At 36.7% G+C, this 21,676-nt stretch overlaps 1 protein-coding gene and 1 pseudogene across 1 annotated transcript; both read right to left on the bottom strand.

Moving 5' to 3' along the window:
* Positions 1–5,846: 5,846 nt before the first annotated feature.
* On the bottom strand, positions 5,847–8,722 carry LOC143590916 (oligouridylate-binding protein 1-like; annotated as a pseudogene).
* Positions 8,723–15,356: 6,634 nt separating this feature from the next.
* On the bottom strand, positions 15,357–18,536 carry LOC143590915 (protein TIFY 10A-like). The gene is made up of 4 exons (XM_077071262.1): positions 18,302–18,536; positions 16,003–16,251; positions 15,851–15,908; positions 15,357–15,519 (listed from the first exon to the last, which is right to left on the bottom strand). Exons 1-4 carry the CDS (start codon positions 18,498–18,500, stop codon positions 15,429–15,431), a joined length of 597 nt encoding a protein of 198 aa, XP_076927377.1. The 5' UTR covers positions 18,501–18,536; the 3' UTR covers positions 15,357–15,428.
* Positions 18,537–21,676: the final 3,140 nt, after the last annotated feature.

Genomic DNA, 21,676 nt, shown 5'->3' with positions numbered 1-21,676 from the left:
TCCGGATCATTCTGGAACCGTATGGAAGCATCTAGGGCTGCCCGGAACAATCCGGAACGACCTAGAGTAGCCCGGATCACTCCGGAACTCTCCAGAACAACCCGGTGCACTCCGGATGCTTCCGGAACAGACCGATCCTGTCTTGAACAGTCTGGTACTCTCTGGAACAACCCGGTATCGTCTACATCATTCCGGAACAGCTATGAGCTATCTACATCAAACCGGAATACTCCGGAACACCGGAGACATTACTAGACCGACGAAGAAGCTTCAAGAGGAGTCCATAAAGATCAAGATGTTGGATATTTTGATATGAAATCTCTAGAATTATGCCCTAGATATTTTGTATGGAATAACCTAGATTAAGAACTCTCAAGATCTTGTGTAGTAGTATAAATAGGTGAAAGGGATCTCATTTGAGATCACCCAACTCTTGTAAACGCTTAAGCATTGTAAGCTTAACTTCCAACAATATAAAAGCTCTTGTCTTGAATACTTGCAATCAAGTCATCTCAATTAGGGGTGTTCATCGGGTCAACCCGATCGGGTTTCGGGTTAATCGGGTCGGGTTAGTTGGGTTTTTCTTAAAAAATATCTAACCCGAAACCCGACCCTATTAAGGTTCGGGTTATTCGGGTTTCGGGTTATTCGGGTTTCGGGTTAGTCGGGTCGGGTTAATCGGGTTGAACATGTTACTTTATAAATTGAAGTTGATTTTTATGTTTGTAACTCGTGGGTTGCAAAATTTCTCATTCCACTCAATTTTCAATTTATTTCACAAGTTATTATCTTATAATTACATACATATAGGCTTGTAAAAGAACCGAACGGACATGAACAAAGGCATGCGTGTGTTTGTTCGTTTAACTTTAAACGAATATGATCACAAACACTTAATCAAACAAATAATTGTGTTCATGTTCTTTCGTTAAAAAATGAACATGTTCGTGTTTTTTTATGATTGTTCATTTACAATATAAACGAACAATTCACAAATATAAATGAACACAATTAAACAAAGATAAACGAACTTGAAGAAACATGTACATACATTAACGAACGCAGACATACATAAACAAACATTAATGAACGCATTTAAATGAACACAAATATAAACATATTATGGTGATATAATTCCTAAACGCAAATAATATTTAATAATATTCTATTAATATGTGAACGAACATGAAAGAACGTAAACAAACTTAAATGAATGATCACAACCGAGTTTTCATGAACATAGATGAACGAGTGAAACATTTGTTCATGTTCGTTCATTTATTTTAAAAGAAATTCTAGTCTAACGGTTCATGGACAAGTAGAAGAATAATTAACTCCTCTATAAAACTTTCAGTACTTTTAGTGCTTATTTAACATTTTCATTATTGTATTTGAAGTAAAGTATCATCCCTAATCGGGTTAACCCGAAACCCGATTATTTTCCAATAATAAACCCGAAACCCGACCCTATTAACAATTCGGGTTATTCGGGTCGATTAATACTTTTTGACCCTATTTAACCCGACCCTAATTAGCTTATTCGGGTTCGGGTTCGGGTCGGGTTAATCGGGTTCGGGTATTTTGGACACCCCTAATCTCAATAAACCAACATTACTCTTCAAGACTTCCGCTGTCTAAAAACTCGTTCAAACAAACCACACATGCTTACTTAGACGAAGTTCTAAGGCCGCACGAGAGTCAAAAGAATAACTCCATGACATTAAACTCTATTATTTGTATTATTATTTAGAAGTTGTGAAAAATATTTTTAAAAAAATCAATAGCTCACTAAAATTGAATTAGAATATAAGAAAACCTACGCCCTCCCTTCTACCTTTCTGTTTAAATTAATTAGTTGAGATTTTTAAACTTGTTCAAAACTTGAAACAATTTTTTTAACATATTAAGACCTTCAGGTTACTATGAAAAAGTAGTTATAATTTAATTTATTTGTTTAGTTAGTTATAATCATTCTTAAACAAGTCCCAAATTCTTGATCAAAAATTTTGAATTAATGAGAACAATTGATCTTTAACTCTTTGAATGATAACCCGACATTAAACTTTTGTTAAAGTCATTAATCACCCTAAACACTTAATCTCTTATGAGCATTTGCCCATTCACGTGAACATTACTTTTCACCATCGATGCTTAACATTAGACATGAAAACATAGTGAGTTAGTTGTTATACGTGATTATGTAGCTCTCACTAGTAAGTCACTTTCAGTATTCTTTTGTGACTTTGTGTGAAACATCTCATCACTTGCCTAATGTGAGTTTTCACAACCCCTTTTTTACTTGTTTTATAATATCGGGGAGAACATGCTTATTCTAAACCTTTTATTTTAAACCTTTATACTCATTATTCTTGTAATCTTTACATTCTATTTATGTTTGTAATGTTAGTGGTTAATGCAATTGCATTAGTTTTTCTTTATTTTGTCAGGCATACTTTATGTCCCGTTTTCTTTGATTCTACCCTGCACATTTAACTCTTGGATAGAGCTGGTGGATAGTTTGGATATTACTATTCGGGTTGATAACTCCATCCAGGGTTGGTGAAGCCAACCACGGTCCCTATTCGACTACTAGACGTAAATATTCAAAGTCGTTATTTGATTCTTGAATGCTCTTGTGACCAGGCGTTCGTTGCGGCAAAATGATACTCGTCAGTAAGTTTGGATGTCGACTCATGTGAATTGCATCTTTGAACTGTTAATTGCACACAACATAATACAACATCACACTAACACACTTTATTTGAGACAAAACCTTTGTATCTCACAAACTTTTTAGTTGACCTTTTTAGCATGTTTTCAGGTAATATAAAGAAGTGAGTTGCCGATGGAGTAGACTTGTTTAAAGACTTGCATCGAGATCGACTTTCGTGGTTGTTTGTTTACATTTAGAGTTTTGTGAAGAACATATTGAATAAATGCATTTTTAGATCGACCATCGTCGCATTCCCGCGTTTCCACCTTGGCCATTTTGAGTATTCAAGTTCCGGTTATATTCAGGTTTGTTTTCCAGGCTTGCTTTGATCTGTGGTTGGATTCGAGTGCGGTTTACTTTGTTAACAAGAGTATCGGGTTAGGACTTGTTTTCTGAATTCGTGTTTTAACTGCTTAATTATCATACGTGATCAGGAAACCATTTTTGTGTGAATCATATTCTTGTTTATTTTTTTAAGACGGACGAAAATAGGAATGTTGTGATTAACAAGTTTAATGGTATGGATTTCACCAATGTTTTCAGACCCGGCCCGGATGTCGACCCGGACATCTTACCGGGTCAAAGGTCGGATCGACCCGGGAGGGCAGACCGGTGTTTAACCCGGATGACGTCATAAATAATTTAAATATATAATTGTATATATATATAGATAAAAGATCCAATACAATAATCCCTAATCGTACATTACGTACGCGAGTTCCTACACTGTTGATTTCAAAATCACGCGATGGCAATATTGTAAATTTCATCAACTATGATCCACTGCTCACATCGATTTCGTCCGCCTTCACTATCACCGTTCATCAATTCGTCACCGTCCAACGATTGCATTCACCGTCGCGACCATCGACGTTACCGTCGTGAACACCAGCTTCATCCGTCACGAGTTGTTCACAGGTCAGTTGATCAAATTGACCGATTGAAATTGAAATTGCTAAACTAATTGATCAATTAAACTTTGAAATTGATCAAATTAATCATCAATTTGAAGCTTCGATTGATCAATTTTGAGTTTTGAGTGATGGGTTTTAACTGAACGTTTAAAGGTTTAAGTCTGAACGTTTAAGGATGAGAATTTGGCTTGAACGTTTTAAGTTTTTTGCCTTAACGTTTAAAGGTTTAACCTTAGAACGTTTTAAGGGTGGAATTTAGATTGAACTTCTAAACCTTTTGTTAGAACTTTAAAGTTTTGGTACAGAACTTCTAAAGTTTTGGTATAGAACTTCTAAAGTTTTGGTACAGAACATCTAAACTTGAACGTTTAAAGGTGTTCGTTTTGGTCAGAACGTTTAAATTTGTAGTTTTGATCAGAACGTATTAGTTGAACGTTTAAACTTTTTGTTCATTTTTGGTCAGAACGTTTAAACTTTTTCTACATTTTGGTCTAAACTTTTTACTTTAGAAGTTCTAGACAAAAAATTTAGAAGTTCTGTACAAAAAGTTTAGAAGTCCTGTACAAAAAGTCCAGAACGTTTAAAGTTTTTGTGCAAAACGTTTAAACATGAACCCTAATCATAGCTCAATTAAGTGTATTATTATGCAATTTCATAATCAATTAATGATTTTAAAGCCTCCTACACATTAATTCTATTGATTAAATCAACAATTTTTTATCAATTAAAGATTATTAAACTATAGCGATAATGGGTTTATCGATTTTGAGTATGCTTTAGTTTTGTGGATGATTTGATTATGGTTGAAGGCTTGCAGCAAATGACGATCTGCGAGAAGTATTTCTTTGATTTAATTACAATTATGCCACCGCGTAGTTTTAATTGCAATTAGAATCTAGTGGTGCAGGGTCTCGCATACCTAATGTACGATAACCTATTATTGTACGTTAACCCTCATCTATATATATAATTCATATACATATAAAAAACAATGCTAACAAAAAATAATAATAATAACAAACTTTAATGTTTATCTATGTTTTATATATTGCTTTTTAAATTTGTATGATTTATGTTTGATCAATAAAGACATCAATGAAATTTGGTTGGTTGGCTCGTTGGTAATTATTGAAGCTTCTATCTCCAAAATGACCCAAGTTTGAATCTTGACATGCACATTTCATTTTGGATTTAATGAGAAATGGGTTTTACCGGTTCACCCACCTGGTCAACCGGTCCAACCGGTCCGGGCCGACCGCTCACCCGCAAAACTGGCCGGGTTTTTCAAAAACGGGCCAAATACACTGACCCGACCCGGTATAGGGACCGGGTTCCGATCGGACTGGGCCGGGTTTCAAAACACTGGATTTCACCTGGTGGAAAATGCAAATGGATGGATTCATCATCATCATCATCATCGTACTCAGTATATCCCACCAATAGCAATGCTATGGTAGGGTCTGAGGAGGGTAAGATGTAGACAGCCTTACCTCTATCCCATAGGGATAGAGAGGCTGCTTCCGGTGAGACCCCCGGCTCGATAGTAGTTTTGCATCAAGCCTTGGACATAAGGCACATAGCACTCAATCATCGGGACACCGGCTGATTGGTGCATGTGCCCTTGTCTTTCAGCTATCAACGCCACCACATGATGCCTGATTAACCTTCCACCACTTTTAACGTTATTTTCACGAGATTAGTAAAATAACGTCAAAATTAGTGCAATTTTACTTTTGCCCACCCGAGGGTTCACACATATATACATTATATGCGCGCACCGCAAGCAGGGCGTACAAAATTAGTCAAATTGAATTAGTGCAATTTTACTTTTGCAAATGGATGGATTGCTTGGTCAAATTGAATTTGAGTGTAGAACTTGCAATTTAGCCACTAGAACCTTTCACAATTTAGCCAGATGTGAACCATATATGACCGACTTGATGACAAATAGATCACATGCATCATCCAAGATTGCAATGTTTATACTAGGAAAACGAGCAGTTCAGGTTGGTTGGGTGATTAGTTATACCGGGTTTGGGTCAAAACAGGTTGACTAAAATGGATTCGGGTGGGTTGAAATATTATTGTGCCACTTTAGAATAAATAATCAGCAGATATTGAGTATATTTTTTAGGTAAAAGAGATAGGCGTGGTAATGCTTACATATACCTCCTCTATAGAAAAATGTTATACGATAACCATAAAAACAAGCATTGTAATCACTGGTAGTACATAGGGGCCTGCGTAGCAGCAATACCCGAGTAACCACCATTATACAATGCTCCCTGGTTAGCGGCTCCACCCATCAGACCCGTCATTTTACTAAGAGCCATTTGTCTTTTATAAGCTGCAATATCAATAGCTGAATAACCAATATTATTTCCGGCAACTGGCAGTGGTAGAGGCGTTGAGGTGCTACCCGGAGGTGTCGGTTTACTACCCCATGAACACTGTTTTGCACAAAACAAGTTACATTCATAAATGTTGTCATAAACATGAATGATGAATCTAGTAACTAAATAAAACATTAAAACTACCTTAAGTGGTTTGCCATAGAGATAACGCATGTTTCCCCACTGTATAGCGCGTGCTGCCTCGGCATGGGAGCTGTATCTTATGAAACCAAAACCTTTGTCCAGTTGAATTCTTACATCTTCGATAACACCAGCACCTAGAGCATGGAAGTGACAGTGGAGATCGCCTGATGTAACCTACAACGGACAGGCCATGTCAGCATATGCTGTTAACGTGAACGGTTAAAACTTAAAAGTTATGTAAAAATTTCGACTAACTTCAGGAGCCAGGTTACCGACATAAACAGTTGTGTATTGAGGATTATTTTCCGGAGCATCTTCATTGACCATTTCTTGACCGTCATCTGCACCTATAGCAAATGTCAAATTGATATCATTAAATATTCTTAAAAATCATATCAATTTGTAACACGCTAACCTGATGTTCCATTTGTCAATTCAACAACATTTTTGGTATCCAACCTCTGTTTGTCATCCGAACCAGCACCCTTTGCGGCCCAATTGCATCGAATTTGCCTACTTCCGAGCCACTTTCCTAGAATATAAACTCAACTCATTTACACAAAATAATAAGTCAAAATAAAAGTAGGTAACAAACAAAAATTTCTCACCGTTTAAATCATTAATTGCACTTTCGGCATCCTGTCAAAGAAATTTGAGTATATAAGTATATAACTATATTAGCATCATATAAGGGAGTGTGAGGGCATAAAGGACTTTTTATATCTTCGACTTGCCTGTTGGTTCCTAAATGAAACAAATCCAAATCCCCTGAAGCGCCCCGTTTTCTGGTCCCACATAACTCTTGCATCACTTACCAACAACCAAAATAAATTCAGTAATAAACAAAATAAAGAAAAAACGAACATACATCATATATCATGTCACATTTTAATTTAAGTTAGTGCTTACGAGCACGTAAGGTACATAGAGAAGCAAGAAAACAATGTGGCATCAGTAACTTCAGGGCTAAGGTCACCTACAAATGTGTTAAACTAACCTGCAAAACCAAGAATAAAGATATCACAAACAAATAAAAGAAGTGACTTGCATAGTTATATATTAAGTTATTAACATTATATTAGCATACCGGATGTATCTTCCCTTTGGCTACTCGCATATGCCCAATTAACTTTAATTGGTTGTCCGAACCTGCAAATACATGATTTTGAAACCAGTAAGTAGCAACTAATTAACAAGAATGGAACATAATTTTTTTACTTACAAATGCCTTCCATTAAGGGTTACAATAGCAAGAGCAGCAAAATGGCGGTCAAAGTAATCCACAAACCCGTATGATGACTGAAATCCAAATAAGTGACGAAAGAAAAACTAAAAGAAATAATAATCTGTTTCAAAAATATGAATTAATCGTACTTTATCTTTCCTAATGAGCTTGCATCCTTCAAGAGCACCAGTGCTTGAAAAAATTTGTTGAAGTAGCGGTTCCGTGACTTGCGGGTGGATGTTCCCTACATACCTATTTCAAGTCAGATATTTATTATTACAAATGTAGCATGAAGTGTTTTAAGAAAATAGAAGCGCTTTGTTATTTAGTTTTAACAGCCAATTTCGTACCAACTTTAAAATAATTTGATAAAATGAAGACACTCACACACTGCGGCATGTAGTTGAATCAAAACCGGGAGGTAAATTTCCACTCAAGATCGGCTCTATCTGAAAACACCATAAATAAATCAAAATTTAAGAAAAACGAATGAGATTAGTAAATAAGCTTGATTTACTACCATAAAGATTGGCTCTATACATCTATGTTAGGCGTGCATCTATGTACAACAAAATAAGCTTTATTTACTGCTAGAAATTGTGTCTCTCATATGTTTTACATATTTGCCTATTTATCAAGTAAACATTCATACTTTTTTAATCCCTTTGGGGTTTTTACATATAAACTTCCTACTAAACGAATTACATATGGCGCAAACCAAAGAATAATTGATTGTGGTGGTACAAAAGGTAAAGGGCCGGTCACATGTAATAGAGAAACATAGATGCCCGAAAAATATGATTCTCAAACAAAATGACACAAGCTTTATCAACAAAACAGAATCCTATATTATTCACAATCATGTTGGTTTGTCGGCAAATCGAATCCAGTATTTGTGTTTAACCCTGTGTTTAGTTTTTATTGATCCTAAGCTCATTCATAACCACACAAACAGTTTTTGTTGAAATTTAGTGAATATTTAAACAATGACTAAAACATCTAATAACAAACATAGGTACATTTTGGCATGACTATTGTGTTCTATATCTTTTATTAAAAAAATAAAAAACAGGATAACAATTTTACAAAATCATACTAATATACTACATGACACCAGTAATGCAAATTACATAAATCCCTATAAAGCATATTTTGTTTTATACCCAACTAAAAAGGTTACACCTTTGACATAAAAAGATTGAAATGAAATTACAAGAACTCAAGAAAAATGAATATAATTCACCTGAGGATGAGTTAAAAGACCTGGGTGATAGAGTGATTGCTGCATCATCAGAGCTTGTTGTTGTCTTATCCTTTGATGATGTTGCATCATCTGTGGTTGATGATGATAATATAGAAAGCAAAGTTGGGGACTTGTTTAACCAAGATATCAAAAGAAAAAAAGGGAAAAGAAAAAGAAAAGAAAAAAGTTGAAAGAAAGAGGAAATGGGTGAGTATACTATACAAAGTGAGAGGTGGTGTTAATGGTATCATATTTAATACAATGTTAACGAAACAAATATAAACAACACGACAACAAATAAATTTAAACTAACCGGGTTAACGAACCAACAGTGGCGGATCTAGGTTGGGCTGTAAATATCTCATCTTCGATTTTTGATAGCTTGAAACCGAGCCATTACATCTTCTTCATTTACTTTATATATCAAACGTTTCTCTTTCGACCGCACAAAGTAAAGCATTGTTCAAATACTCATTACCCATTATTCGATTGCGCAAATTCGTCTTGATAAGCTTCATTTTAGAGAAACATCTTTCAACGGTTGCAGTTGCAACCGGTAAAACCAATGCTAGCTTCAATATTCGATAAACCAAAGGAAAAGTTGTGTGTTTTCCAGTTTCCAACATTACACGAGCAAGATCAACTATTCCACCCAGTTTTGCCAATTTATCATCTTCCTTTAAAGATTAATAAAAGAACGTAAGATTATCCGGAATACACCCTCTTTCTTCGTTAGTAAAATCATTCGGATACATCTTCCTTTAAAGTGTAATAAAAGGTCGTAAGATCACCCGGAATACACCATCTTTCTTCGTTAGTAAAATCATTCATAAAATTTTAACACCGGTATGTTTTTTTGCAACAGCCAAAATCACTAACTGAAGTTAATAAGCAAAGCAATGTATGTAATGTGCTGATGAATTATCTCTTAAAATCAAAGTTTTTAATCCATTAAACTTTCATCGCATGTTGCTTGCACCATCATAACCTTGACCCCTGACATGTGTGAAGAGATATAAACTATAAGTATAAGATACATATATAATATATTTTATTAAAGTTTATGTAACAAAAGTATGAAACGTATTACTTACTTGATCAATGCTCAAGAGATGGCTTCTTTAAGAGTTGCAGAAGATGTATTATTTACGTGAGCAACTCCAATTCAACTTTCTTTAACAACTCCGTGTTTATCAACATATCTCACAACTATGACCATTTGTTCTTTTTGAGACACGTCACTAGACTCATCGGCTAACAACCCAAACACATCATCTTTAAATTCTTCACAAATCCTTTTGGTTACTTCTTTCGCAAAGCAATCGATAATCTCTTTCTTTATTGATGGAGCTGTTAATTTATTATTCTTTTTTGCATTCCCTAAACAATACTTACCAATATCCAGGTTGTTATCACAAATCAACTTTAAAATCGCAAGAAAGAGCCATTTAGAAAAAGAGTCTTCAGGTTCGTCGGAGGTGGTGTGGACTGTGGAGCAGAGCTGCGCTGCTACTGTATTATTATTATTATTATTTTTGTTGTAAATGGATAGGTGAAGTGGTGTAGGTGGTTGGGTTGGGTTGGGTTAATGGGTTTTTTTTGTTTGGGCTTTGGCTTTTGATTGGGTTTAAAACATAGATTGGTTGGGCTTAAAATCTTAGCGGTAACGTTATTTTTTTTGAAGCGGTAATGAAACACGAAAATCGATCAAATTTTCTCATTTTTTTACACTACCGGTAAAAAGTTGAGCAGTATATATGTATGTCCGCCACTGAAAGGTGTTATGTTGGTACATCAGTGGTTGGGGGTTGTTTGGTGAAATAATAGTGTACCATACAACGTTTAATAACATATTCACGTTCTTTCTCCTATCGTCAAATCTAAAGTTATATTAAAAATTACATATTACTTTTTGTATAATTAAATAATACACTTATATGTCCTTATCATTATAATTATTTCTCCTTCACTTACAATGACTTTTAAAAAAATATAAAAAAAATTATATAAACTAAAAAGTAATTTTTCAGATATACAAAAAAATCACTTCATTTGATCTCTCATTCATATCACATGTTTAATAAATCGATAACATATTGAATCGCTTGAATGCTTAAAAAAATTTTCCACTTTGATTATATATAGCCTTGTTTAAAAAGTGTTAGAATTTTAAATTTCAGTATTTCGACTTTTGGTTCCTCTTCTTTTCAGGAGAAAGTTAATGCACAAATTGAATTAGCGTGCTAATTGTGAGAATCAAGTAGAGTAATTATATATACAAATAGAGTAATTATGTAATTATATCATTACTTAATGATATAATTACATAATTACTCTATTTGTATATATAATTACTCTATTTGATTATCACAATTAAAACGTTAATTTCATTTGTATTTGTCTATTTGATCCAAGCCATGTTTTTGAAATAGCAAATTATTACACACACCACTTTTGTTTATTAACAGTTAAACCAGTGTTTCGAAAACCCGGCATGGCCGTTTGAACCGGTCCAGTCGGGATCCGATCTCTATGTTGAGTCGGGTAAAGGTATTTGAGTCTTTTTCTAACCATCCGGCCGAGTTTTGCGGGTGGCGGTTGGGCCGGACCTAGTGACCCGATTGGTGAACCGGTAAAACCCATTTTTTTCATTAAATCCAAAATGAAATCTGCATGCCAGGATTCGAACTTGGGTCATTTCCAAGATATAATATATAATAATTACCCCATGAGCAAACAAACTAAGCTTTATTCATGTCTTTATTGATCAAACTTAAATCATATATATTTAAAAAAAATGTATATAACATAAATAACCATTAAAGTTTGTTATTATTATTATTATTATTATTTTTGATTATTATTATTATTTTTGGTTATTATTATTTTTATATGTATATGAATTATATATAGGATTGGGATCATGTGAGAACCATTTGAAAATTGAGAACTATGAGAATCATTTTGGACAAAAAAAATCATCAAAAAATAATAAAAGAATTTATAAAACCAAAACAAATGCGAAAAAAAAGTAAAAAAACCAAAACATTTATTTAGCATCCTGATTTCATAAAATTAAAAAAAAAAAATCTCAGTTTTGCTAAATTATACATTGGCTCCCCCTCCCGGGTCGGTCCGACCTTTGAACCGGTGAGGCGTCTGGCCCGGGTCTGAAAACATTGCTTAAACCCTTATCATTAGATTATCTTCATCTTAAGTCATTAACAAACACCTTGTCACCTTGATACCATTAGACTACAAGCCTTTTATAACTTTATGTCCTTATGACCTTGATATCATTGGACTACAAGCCCTTTATAACTTTATTTCCTTATGTCGACTAATTTTCGAAAGTGAAAATATTATTGATATTCTTTATTAAGATTTTATCAAATCATAATCTCCAAATTTATTCGTTCATTTTAACTATTAATTTGTGAAATGACATCAATTACAAAAAGACTTTATTTAAGTTGAAGTAGTTGTGTAACTTTTTACTAAAACACTAAGAGTATGTGTTTTCGCTAAGACTACGTGCTGTCGTTGAATTTATCATCTAAATGCATTCAATAAAATTGTGTAATGCAGTGCTGACTAGATACTGACTGGACATTCGCTGAAGCCGTCTGAGCCTGTTGTGGTTCAGACGAACGGTGGCTTCAGTGAATTTTCTAATTTTTTTTCTTTTCTTTTGTTTTTGAAAATATGAAATAACAATATAAAATACAAACTAATAAAAGAAAGTACTATATGAATATTTTTTTTAATTTTTAAACCATCTAAAACAGAATTGAGCCAAGTAATACAAAATAACTTAGTAAATTGGGACAAAAAATAAGGAATAACGTGTATGTTATTTCGTGGGGTTAGGGTCTATAAAAATAAAGCCCATGTAGTAAAACAAACTAGGTCACAACTTGTTGCCATCTACTTCATTGTGATGGCCTGCTGCAGCAATATGCCTTCTTCCAAACAAGCCAACACTTAAAAGGGCAAGATCCAACGGCTCTTTCATGAATCACAAGACCCAATGTCTCTTTACCAGACGCAAGTGGGCTCGCGCCACCGCGTTGCGGTGTGCGCTACTGACGTGGCCCACGCCACCTTTCTCACGACTCCCATCGCGGACCGCAACAGGCAGTTTAAGGATAAGAGGTGTGGCTCATTTGAGTTATTCCCTCTCATTCGTCATATCTGTGTCACGTTTTTTTCTCCCGGTCATTCAACCTCACCATTTAACCCCTGGTATAGGTCATTATCCTCAAACTCGTCCCTTCACTCGGCCTTCTATAAAAGGTTTTTTTTTCTTGTTCGATCTAGGTCGCCTCTTCGCTTATTTTTTGTTTCATTTTCGTATTTCAATTTGCTTATATCAACCAATTCCGGGTCGTTGATTTGTTTATAAACGATTCTATTCCTTTTCCCTTTGTCTTGTCCCTCCCAATCGGGCATTCCGGTTCAACTAGATAGTTATCGCTAAAATTCATATTAAGATCGTGGTTACAACAGGCAACTGAACCGCCCGTGCTATACTCTCCACTTTCTGATGTTTTTGTCCGCTTCACCGACTCAACTTCATTCGACACCGAATGCCACTTCGTACAGGCCCGAACTTTCACAAACTTGTGGGTATGGAAAGGCGTGCTTATGTTTGGCAACATATCGTTCGTTTGGCAACTTGTAAATATCAACGTCACTACTACCACTCTTTGGATTACTCTTTGCGTTGAGGTAAAGCGTGTTAAACGATCCCAACTTTCTACCCATCTCCCTCCACTTTCCGTTTAGGGAACCATGTGACCGATAAGTCAATACTTGTAAAATTTGATGAAACTTGATTGTGACGGCCTCATAAAAAACACTGTATCGATTGTGCATTGCCTAATAACATATAAATAAAACTAAAATACTATTTAAACTATTGATATCGTTACAAAAAAAATAAAGAATGATAAAAAGTACCCATTGGCCCATTCTCGCTTTCACTGACCCAAGCTTTTACCAAAGTGACTTCTTCGGCCGAATTCCACATGACAACCTTCTCTATAACTAGTGGTTCAACGGTTTCTTTAGTGGCTTGCTTTTTCCTCGGCTTGGGTTTCCGGCACCACCTCTTGGATATCTTCTTCGATTTGAAGGGTTTAACTTGAACGACCTTGTGAAGCGAGGTATGCGTTATACTTGGCGCATTCGTCGTAAGCTATACCCAAACCTTGCGTTACCTCCGGGATCAGGTTAGAGATGGGATATGTTTCTAGAGTTGTAGAAGAGAGTGTGTAGAAGAGTAGAGATATAAAGAGCATTTTATGATTTATATATATAATATAAAATTAATTGATTTAAAAAAAATAGCCGTTAAACGACCTGGCCCCACAAAAACTTGGAAAATAATTCGTGTGACCGTGGTTCACCAGTTCATGTCACGCGTGACATGAAGAGTGGAGGGGGCGTTGCCATGTAGGATCATTCCCTAGTCTTCACCAGTGTATACCGGTTATCCTAAACGCAACTAGTATTAGCAAGTAAATTACCCGAAACATAACACAACTTAAACATGTCCAACACAAATAAATATGTGCCTCCTGTTAGGGTAGAGCAATCCAACCATTCAATCCAAAATCCATCACACGATATAAATGTCATCCAATCCATAGTTTTAACCTAGAAATTAAAAGACTAAGTTATTAAAAGCAAACCTTTAGAACTTTGAATTAGAAATTTAATATTTACTTAAAAAATAATGGATTAAAGTGAGTGTCAAATTATACGTCAAAAGAAATAAAAGGAACCAAGATCACCGATATCAATAGATATGAGTATATGACTCTTGGTTGGATGAAAGGTTGTTTACTAGTGAAGTTCAAGTGGAGACAAATTAAACTTTAGACTCGAGTTTAAAAGTAACACGAGCCAACTCAGTTTTTAAATGGATATTATAATGTATATAACTCGTATAAACTAAACAATCAGCTTTACAAGAATAACAAAATACCATACATATCACATGTAGAAAATCCATTACAAAACATCTTTCGGAATAACAAGGTTTATTGGAATTTAATAATCCAAACTTTGGCCTATTGGCCGATATTAATCCAACTTAAGAAATTCTCTAGAATAATCCTAACTTTCACTCTATTGGCCTCCACTGAGCCTTTTGTTAACAGAAACTAACTCAGTTAGTTTTAAGACAAAATATATCATTTCTACAAATTGAGGGGGCCAACGAAAAATATGAATTAACTTACAAACTCAATGACACGGGCGCCGCCACCACCGCGGTTGCCGCCATCGACACCGCGACCCTCGACACCGCGGCCACCACCACCACCACAACCACCGCCGTCAACACCGTCACCACCGCCCTGCAGCCTCCGCCACCGGTGGTGGGGGTGTAGCCAGTGGCGGAGGTTGCGTTGGTAGTGGCGGTGTCGACGGCGGCGGTCATGATGGTGGCGGTGTCGAGGATCGCGATGTTGGTGGCGTCAACCGCGGTAGTGGTGGCGGCAACTAAACTTGTATGACATATTTTGTCCTAAAACTAACTGAGTTAGTTCCTGTTAACAAAAGGCTCAGTGGAGGCCAATAGAGTGAAAGTTGGGATTATTCTAGGGAATTTCTTAAGTTGAGATTAATATCGGCCAATAGGCCAAAGTTTGGATTATTAAAATCCAATAAACCGAATAAGAAAGACGTAAAAACAGGATACATATTCTACAATTAATCCCCGCCATCCATCCGTACGAACATAACTATAAATTACACCATCCTAGATATATAAAATACGCTTCATCGATCATTGAGATTGTGCACCTAGTCCCAACCATGTCTTGTTGCCATCTTGCTTTGAAACATCCTTAGCTTGGTATGGCGTTCGAGCCGAGATTCTGTCATCAAGTGTGGTTGTTCATTATTCAGCTTCAAACCATTAAACCAAACAAATTACAAATTTGGTTTTCGGTTTCATAAATCAGAATTTTGTTCTTACCGAATAAAACACATATCAAATAATGTTTATAACTCTATATAAGTTTTGCCATTTAGCACAATACAAGTACACCTTTTGCTCAATTTCATTTTACTCGAACCAAACCGGTAACAATAATATTATTATTATTTTTTATATTTTTTTATTATTATTTTTTTTATTAAACATTAAAAAAAGTTTAAAAAAAAGTTATTGGATCGAAATTCGAAAACCGAATCGAATTTATTTACCTGTCTTTTCTCTTCTCAAAGAATCTAGCAATGGAATTTCTCCTAGCAATAGGAAGACCTGTAACAAACATAAAAAAAACACCATAAGTTGTTTTCAAATTCTAATCATAAGTTACTTTCTACCAATTTGAAACAGAGATTTTGTTAATTACCAGAACCTGACACAACAATATTCTTAATAGGTTCTGCTGGTTTTGAGGCTTTCTGTGCAGCCCCTTGCTCAGCTAATTTCATAATTTCCTTAACCTTCTTAGGAGCTATATCACCAAACACGACAACCTGACTGTTGTAGAATATAGTCATCGTTCTCGACTGATCTTGCTGCTTCTGCGCGGCCGTGCCACGTGGAGTTTCGACCACGGGGAACAGATTCATGGTGGCAGCTGGTGGGACTCTCCTACCTGAGCATATTAAAGCCATTTTCTTATGAGTACGTATGAAACTGAAAAAAAAAATTGATCTAAAACAAAACTGACGGTTTGGTTTTTATATTTTTTAAAAACTGATATAATAAAATCGGGCCAACTGAATATAACTCAAATATTTTATTCCAAATGTATAATAATCAATTATTTATTGATTAAAAATTGATTTCTAACCAAAATTTCCAAGCTCAGTTGACAAAATTGAAAAAACCGAACCCAAACAGAAAACTGAATAAACTAAAGAGTTTTAAAAATTTCAAAAACCGAAAGTTCGGTTGGTTTACAGCCCAAAACCGAACCACGCACACCTCTAAGTCAATATTTACCTCCATAATAAAGTCAGGCCAACGAATATAACTCAACAGTGGCGGATCCAGAAATTTTTTTCACAGGAGCGGGAATTTTTATGGTCGGTACTAATACAACTGTCGGGTCGAATTGGGTCGGTCGGGTCGGGTCATATATATAAAAAAGGATTACCAAACAAAATATTAGATAACAAATATATTAAAGTTGTTCTCTACGAGTTTTCATTTTTTGAAATCTAACCATTACATCATCTACTTTAACATTGACAAGCAAGTCTTTCTCAATGTAACAAATACAACTGTCGCTTAAATTTTCATCACCCATTCGATTACGCAAATCGGACTTCACATACTTCATCGCCGAAAAGGATCTTTCAATGGTTGCGGTTGCGACGGGTAATACGAGAGCTAACTTTAATAAACGATACACCAATGCAAAGGAATGGTGTTTCTTTGTTTGAACCATTAATTGAACAAGACTTGCTAAACCATTCAAGTTTTTAAATCGTCTCTCCTTTCAAATTATCGATATATGTCGCGAGTTCAACCGGGAGTCGTCTTTTATCACTTTCATCAAAATCATATGGGTACAACTCGACTAATCGTATTATTTTTGGAATAGAAAATGCCCGAAAATTATCACATGGAGTCAAACAACTCAAAGAAATAAGTCGGATGTTACCTCGTTAAAACGGTCCCCAAACTCTTGGATTTGCAAATCTAGAACCGCATTGAAGCAATTATACTCATAATAGTGGCGATTTTTCATGTTTGTTTTTTTTACATAGTCTAAATATCATAAACCTAAAAATCTAAAAGCCAAACAAAATTAGGCATAAATTGAATGTATTATGTTATACCTAGAAGGTTGGAAACAATTTTAGTGGACGTGAGGGTTGTTGCATGTTGGAAACTTGGAAACAATTTGTAAGTGCAGTAGTGGACGTGAGATTGAGTGAGAAGATAAGGTGTCAAGGACGACGTGAGATTGGTCGGAATTTCCGATTCCGGTGAGGCGGTGACTGGTGAGATGAAAGGACGAAGTGAGGCGGCAGAGGCGATCAAAAAAATAAATTTTAGAAGTTAGAATGGGATTGGGTTTTGGGCTAAAAATTGAGTAGGGTTTGAATTGGGTTTTGGACTTAAAAATTGGATTGGATATTGGACTAATGGACTTGTTAATATTAAAGTCAAACTTAATAGGAAAAATTGTTTATATAACGTTTATATAATTATATTTCTAAAATTGTCATTGTATTTTTTGTTAGGGTTAGTCTCAAAATCTTATGGGGGTCGTCTCGAAATTATACAGGGTACGACTTCAAAGTTTCACAGTGGTCGGTGTCAAAATTTTACAAGGGTAGGTCGGGAATTTTTCAGTATATTGACACTAAAATTTTTTTTCCACGGAGAACGGGGGACACCCCTCACTACCAAGTGGCTACGCCACTGTAACTCAAATAATTTATTCCAAATATATAATAATCAATTACTTATTATTTAAAAAAATATTTTTTTTCTAACCAAAAATTTTAAACCTCATTAGACAAAATTGAAAAAACCGAACCCAAACATAAAACTGAATAAACAAACCAGTTTTCAAAACTCGAAAACCTAGTATCCGTTTATAGCCCAAAACTGAGCCAAACTGAACCCCTATCTAATTCAATATTTACCTCCACAAAACATCATCATTAACCAAGAAAGTAAAAACTAACCGAGGGTTAGATCCGGGAAAGTGGAGTTTTGCTTCCAGTACTGGGAGAAAAGATTACAGGTCTGAGTAAAGGTGGAGTTGACCGGCATGTTTTGGCCGGAAAAACTAGTGGGGTCCTGGATTTCCGATGAAGAAGACATATATGATATAAAGAGAAAGATAAAGTTGGAAGTTAAATATACGTAAATGTAACATAACATAACATATATAGAAATAGAAAATGAAGTAGGAATCACGTTGTTGGCAACTTGCAGGAACCTACCTTGTCCCCCTATAATATTATTAATATCTATATCTATATTTTTATTTACCACGTGATCTATACCCTAAGGCTGAGGGGTGTGGGGGGGCGCGAGAGGGGGCGCGAGTGGGGGCGCCAGCCAATAATATTGTGACGTGTGGCAGAGAGAGAAACTTGATAAGATGGGTGTTGGTTGTGGTGCTCGCGCCCCGGGACATGGTGTGGAGGGGCGCGAGAGGGGGCGCGAGCGGTTTTTTTTTTATTTTTTTATAAATGTATTAAAAAAACGTATTATTAAAAAAACTCATAAATTATTTAAAAAAACACACATTAATTAAAAAAATACATTAATATCTAAAAAAAAATTAAAGTACTAAAAAAAAATTTTCTGATTAGTAAACAAGCCGACAAATTTTCTGATTTCGGTCCACCGACCCGAAATCATATCGGCGTTCCGCTCTGTACTCCCAACGAGCGAATAGAACGTCTCCCTAACCTTTGTCCAAAAGACCTTGCTCTTTTGGTAGTCCGCTGCAAAATGCATAAATAAATTTGTAAGTCATTTAACTTTTTTATTTAACTTTTTTTAAAATCATTTTTAAAAACGTTAAAACAATTACCGCAACGCCGATCCTCAGAAATGACTATCCAAGCCCGACACAGGGCTTCCTTCTCATCCGATGACCACGGAGTGGTTTTCCGTTTCGTCCTTCCAGTCGAAGCCGAACCCGACCCGTCCGTTGCAACTTGTTTTTTCCGGTGGACGCGTCTTCTTTGTCCCGCAGCTTCACCTTCTGGTTCTTGTGTCTCCGGAACAACAAAGTTAGGAGACGGTTGTATGTTGGATGGTTGAAAGCCGGATGATTGTTGCGACCCCGAATAAAACATCGCTTGGTCCGGTGCCGACCATAAATCGTCGTAACTGTAATCTGAATCTAGGTTTGGGTACCAATTTCCAGCCATGTTTTTAAAAAAAAGTTTGGAAGATGGGGTGATTTTGGGTTTTTTTGAGGTTGTGGTAAGTATTTTATGTGATTTTGGGTGTGGTATGTGATATTGGGTTGATATTGGGTTATATAGAGAAAAAATTTTTTTTTTTAATAAACTTAAAGAGCCAACGGCTCAATTTATAAAGCCCCAACGGTCATGCACGCATTCCGAAGCCCACTTTACGCCTATTCCTAGCCGTGACTGGCCTTGCGCCTGCCTCTTTTTCCGCGCTCGCGCCCCTCTCGCGCCCCTCTCGCGCCTCGATGGTGTGGTGCTCGCGCCCCGGGGCGCGAGCGAATGGGCTCACGCTCCCCCTCTAGCGCTCCACACCCCTCAGCCTAATAGTCGACCTCTTTTCTGTACTACTTTACATATAATAATAAAATATTACCACATTTTAAATATCTTATTTCCATCACTGTAGGTCTATAGTATATAAGTTAGTTGTACTTTTTAAATCAGAGTGTCGTTTCCATGTTGGATTTAAAGTTTGTATCGGGCGTTCTTTCAGAAAATCATATTGTCGGTTGTCACTTAATAGTCGTTGTGTATCAAAAGAACAGAACTCTCTAGCTGAAGAGGTAGGTCCCAGCAGAGTCCAGTTGGACCCGCAAGACTCACCTTGAACAGGGACGTCTGCGCAATGACCAACTGCTCCAGCAGGACCCACCATGCTCAAAGAACCTTACGCGCAGTACGCCAGCTGTACCCGCAGGGAAAGCCTCCCAATGGTGAAGTACCCCGCCTGTTCCCGCAGCTGCGGATACAAGCCATCAGGGAAGGCTACCCGCACTAACAGCAAGGCTACACGCACAAGGCATTCGTTCAGTAGTCACATGAAGGAATGAGCAAGGCGGGAATACTCCCGCCTAAATGAGCCAGTCCGTATGCTTCTGGAAGGTCTTTCGTACTATACCTACTAAGGTATGGGCGGAACAGACAATTTGACCAGAGCAGCCCATGAACTAATCACAGGGTGACAGCTCACCGACAACAATACGAGGAGGAGCACCCTCTAGTACTGTTTGTCACTATTAGCCGCTGCCTACTCACCAACCCTTATGAGGGGACGTGCGCAGCCTACAGTTGGTGGAACAGTATACAGCCGACCTTATTACTGTTGGCCGTAACCTATCCACCAACCAGCATGGCCTGTGCGTAGTCCACTGTTGGTAGAACAGGAATACTATTCAGCCGGCTGTACCTGCTTGGAAACCTACCTTCGGCTATAAATACTCCAACACCTTGGAATGGTAAGGACATCATCTGATATCTCAATCTTATCTAGCAATCTCTTAATATACACCTATATTCAGAGCAATCTAGTCTGATTCTCACGCCGGAGGGTGGTCACAAGGAGGAACCCCCCCTTCTCAGTGACGAGCTTACGGTGTCTGTTTTGCAGGTCTCTAGAAGAACAACCTTCTCAGCTGGACCTCATACCCGTGGGAAACATTACTTAACCCCCAGATTATCTATAATCTGTCCAGGGTTCACTTAGTGTTTCTTCATTGGCGCCATCCGTGCATAAAAGCTTAAACTTATTTAGTTTTTTCAAAATTTCTGAAGAAATGGTTAACGTTACTCCGGTCCCAAGGCCAGTAACCGACCAGGAAACCCCGGTAACCACAACCCCAGCAACTGGGGGGAACACCGGCGGTTATACAAATCTTACGAACACTACCCCGACTACCCAAGCCGGGGCAAGTGCAGTAAATATTCCACTGGGGTTCACTGATGCCCAGTTGGAAAAACGAACGAGGGTCCCTCGCCAAACACTAGATCAAGTGAAGGCGTGGGCCGAAGCACGTCAAAGAGAGTTCCAAGCTGAATTGGATGAACGCTTGCGTTCAGTTCAACAGGCTGACGAATTCGGCAGTACTCGCCAGCACCTCAATATGAACAGTGAGTGCGAGTACTCAGACGACGAGAGGGAAGAATCCGATACCGACGCGAACCCTCGCCATAAGGCGAAAGGGAAGCGTAAGGAAACGGACTTCCAACCAAAAAGGAATTTTGGGGAAACTTTTAAACCAACAAATGCGGAGAGAAACCCGCGTGACTTCTCCAAAACCTTTAGACCAACTGTTACAAATGCAGGAAAGTCAAAATTCGCAAGGGACATTGCGGAAGCAATCGCCCCAA

This window comes from Bidens hawaiensis, unplaced genomic scaffold, assembly GCF_021521415.1.
Source record: "Bidens hawaiensis isolate Kalapana, Puna unplaced genomic scaffold, B.hawaiensis_p1.1 tig00039048_1, whole genome shotgun sequence".
NCBI lineage: Eukaryota > Viridiplantae > Streptophyta > Magnoliopsida > Asterales > Asteraceae > Bidens > Bidens hawaiensis.
This window is presented reverse-complemented; position numbering and strand designations above follow the sequence as displayed.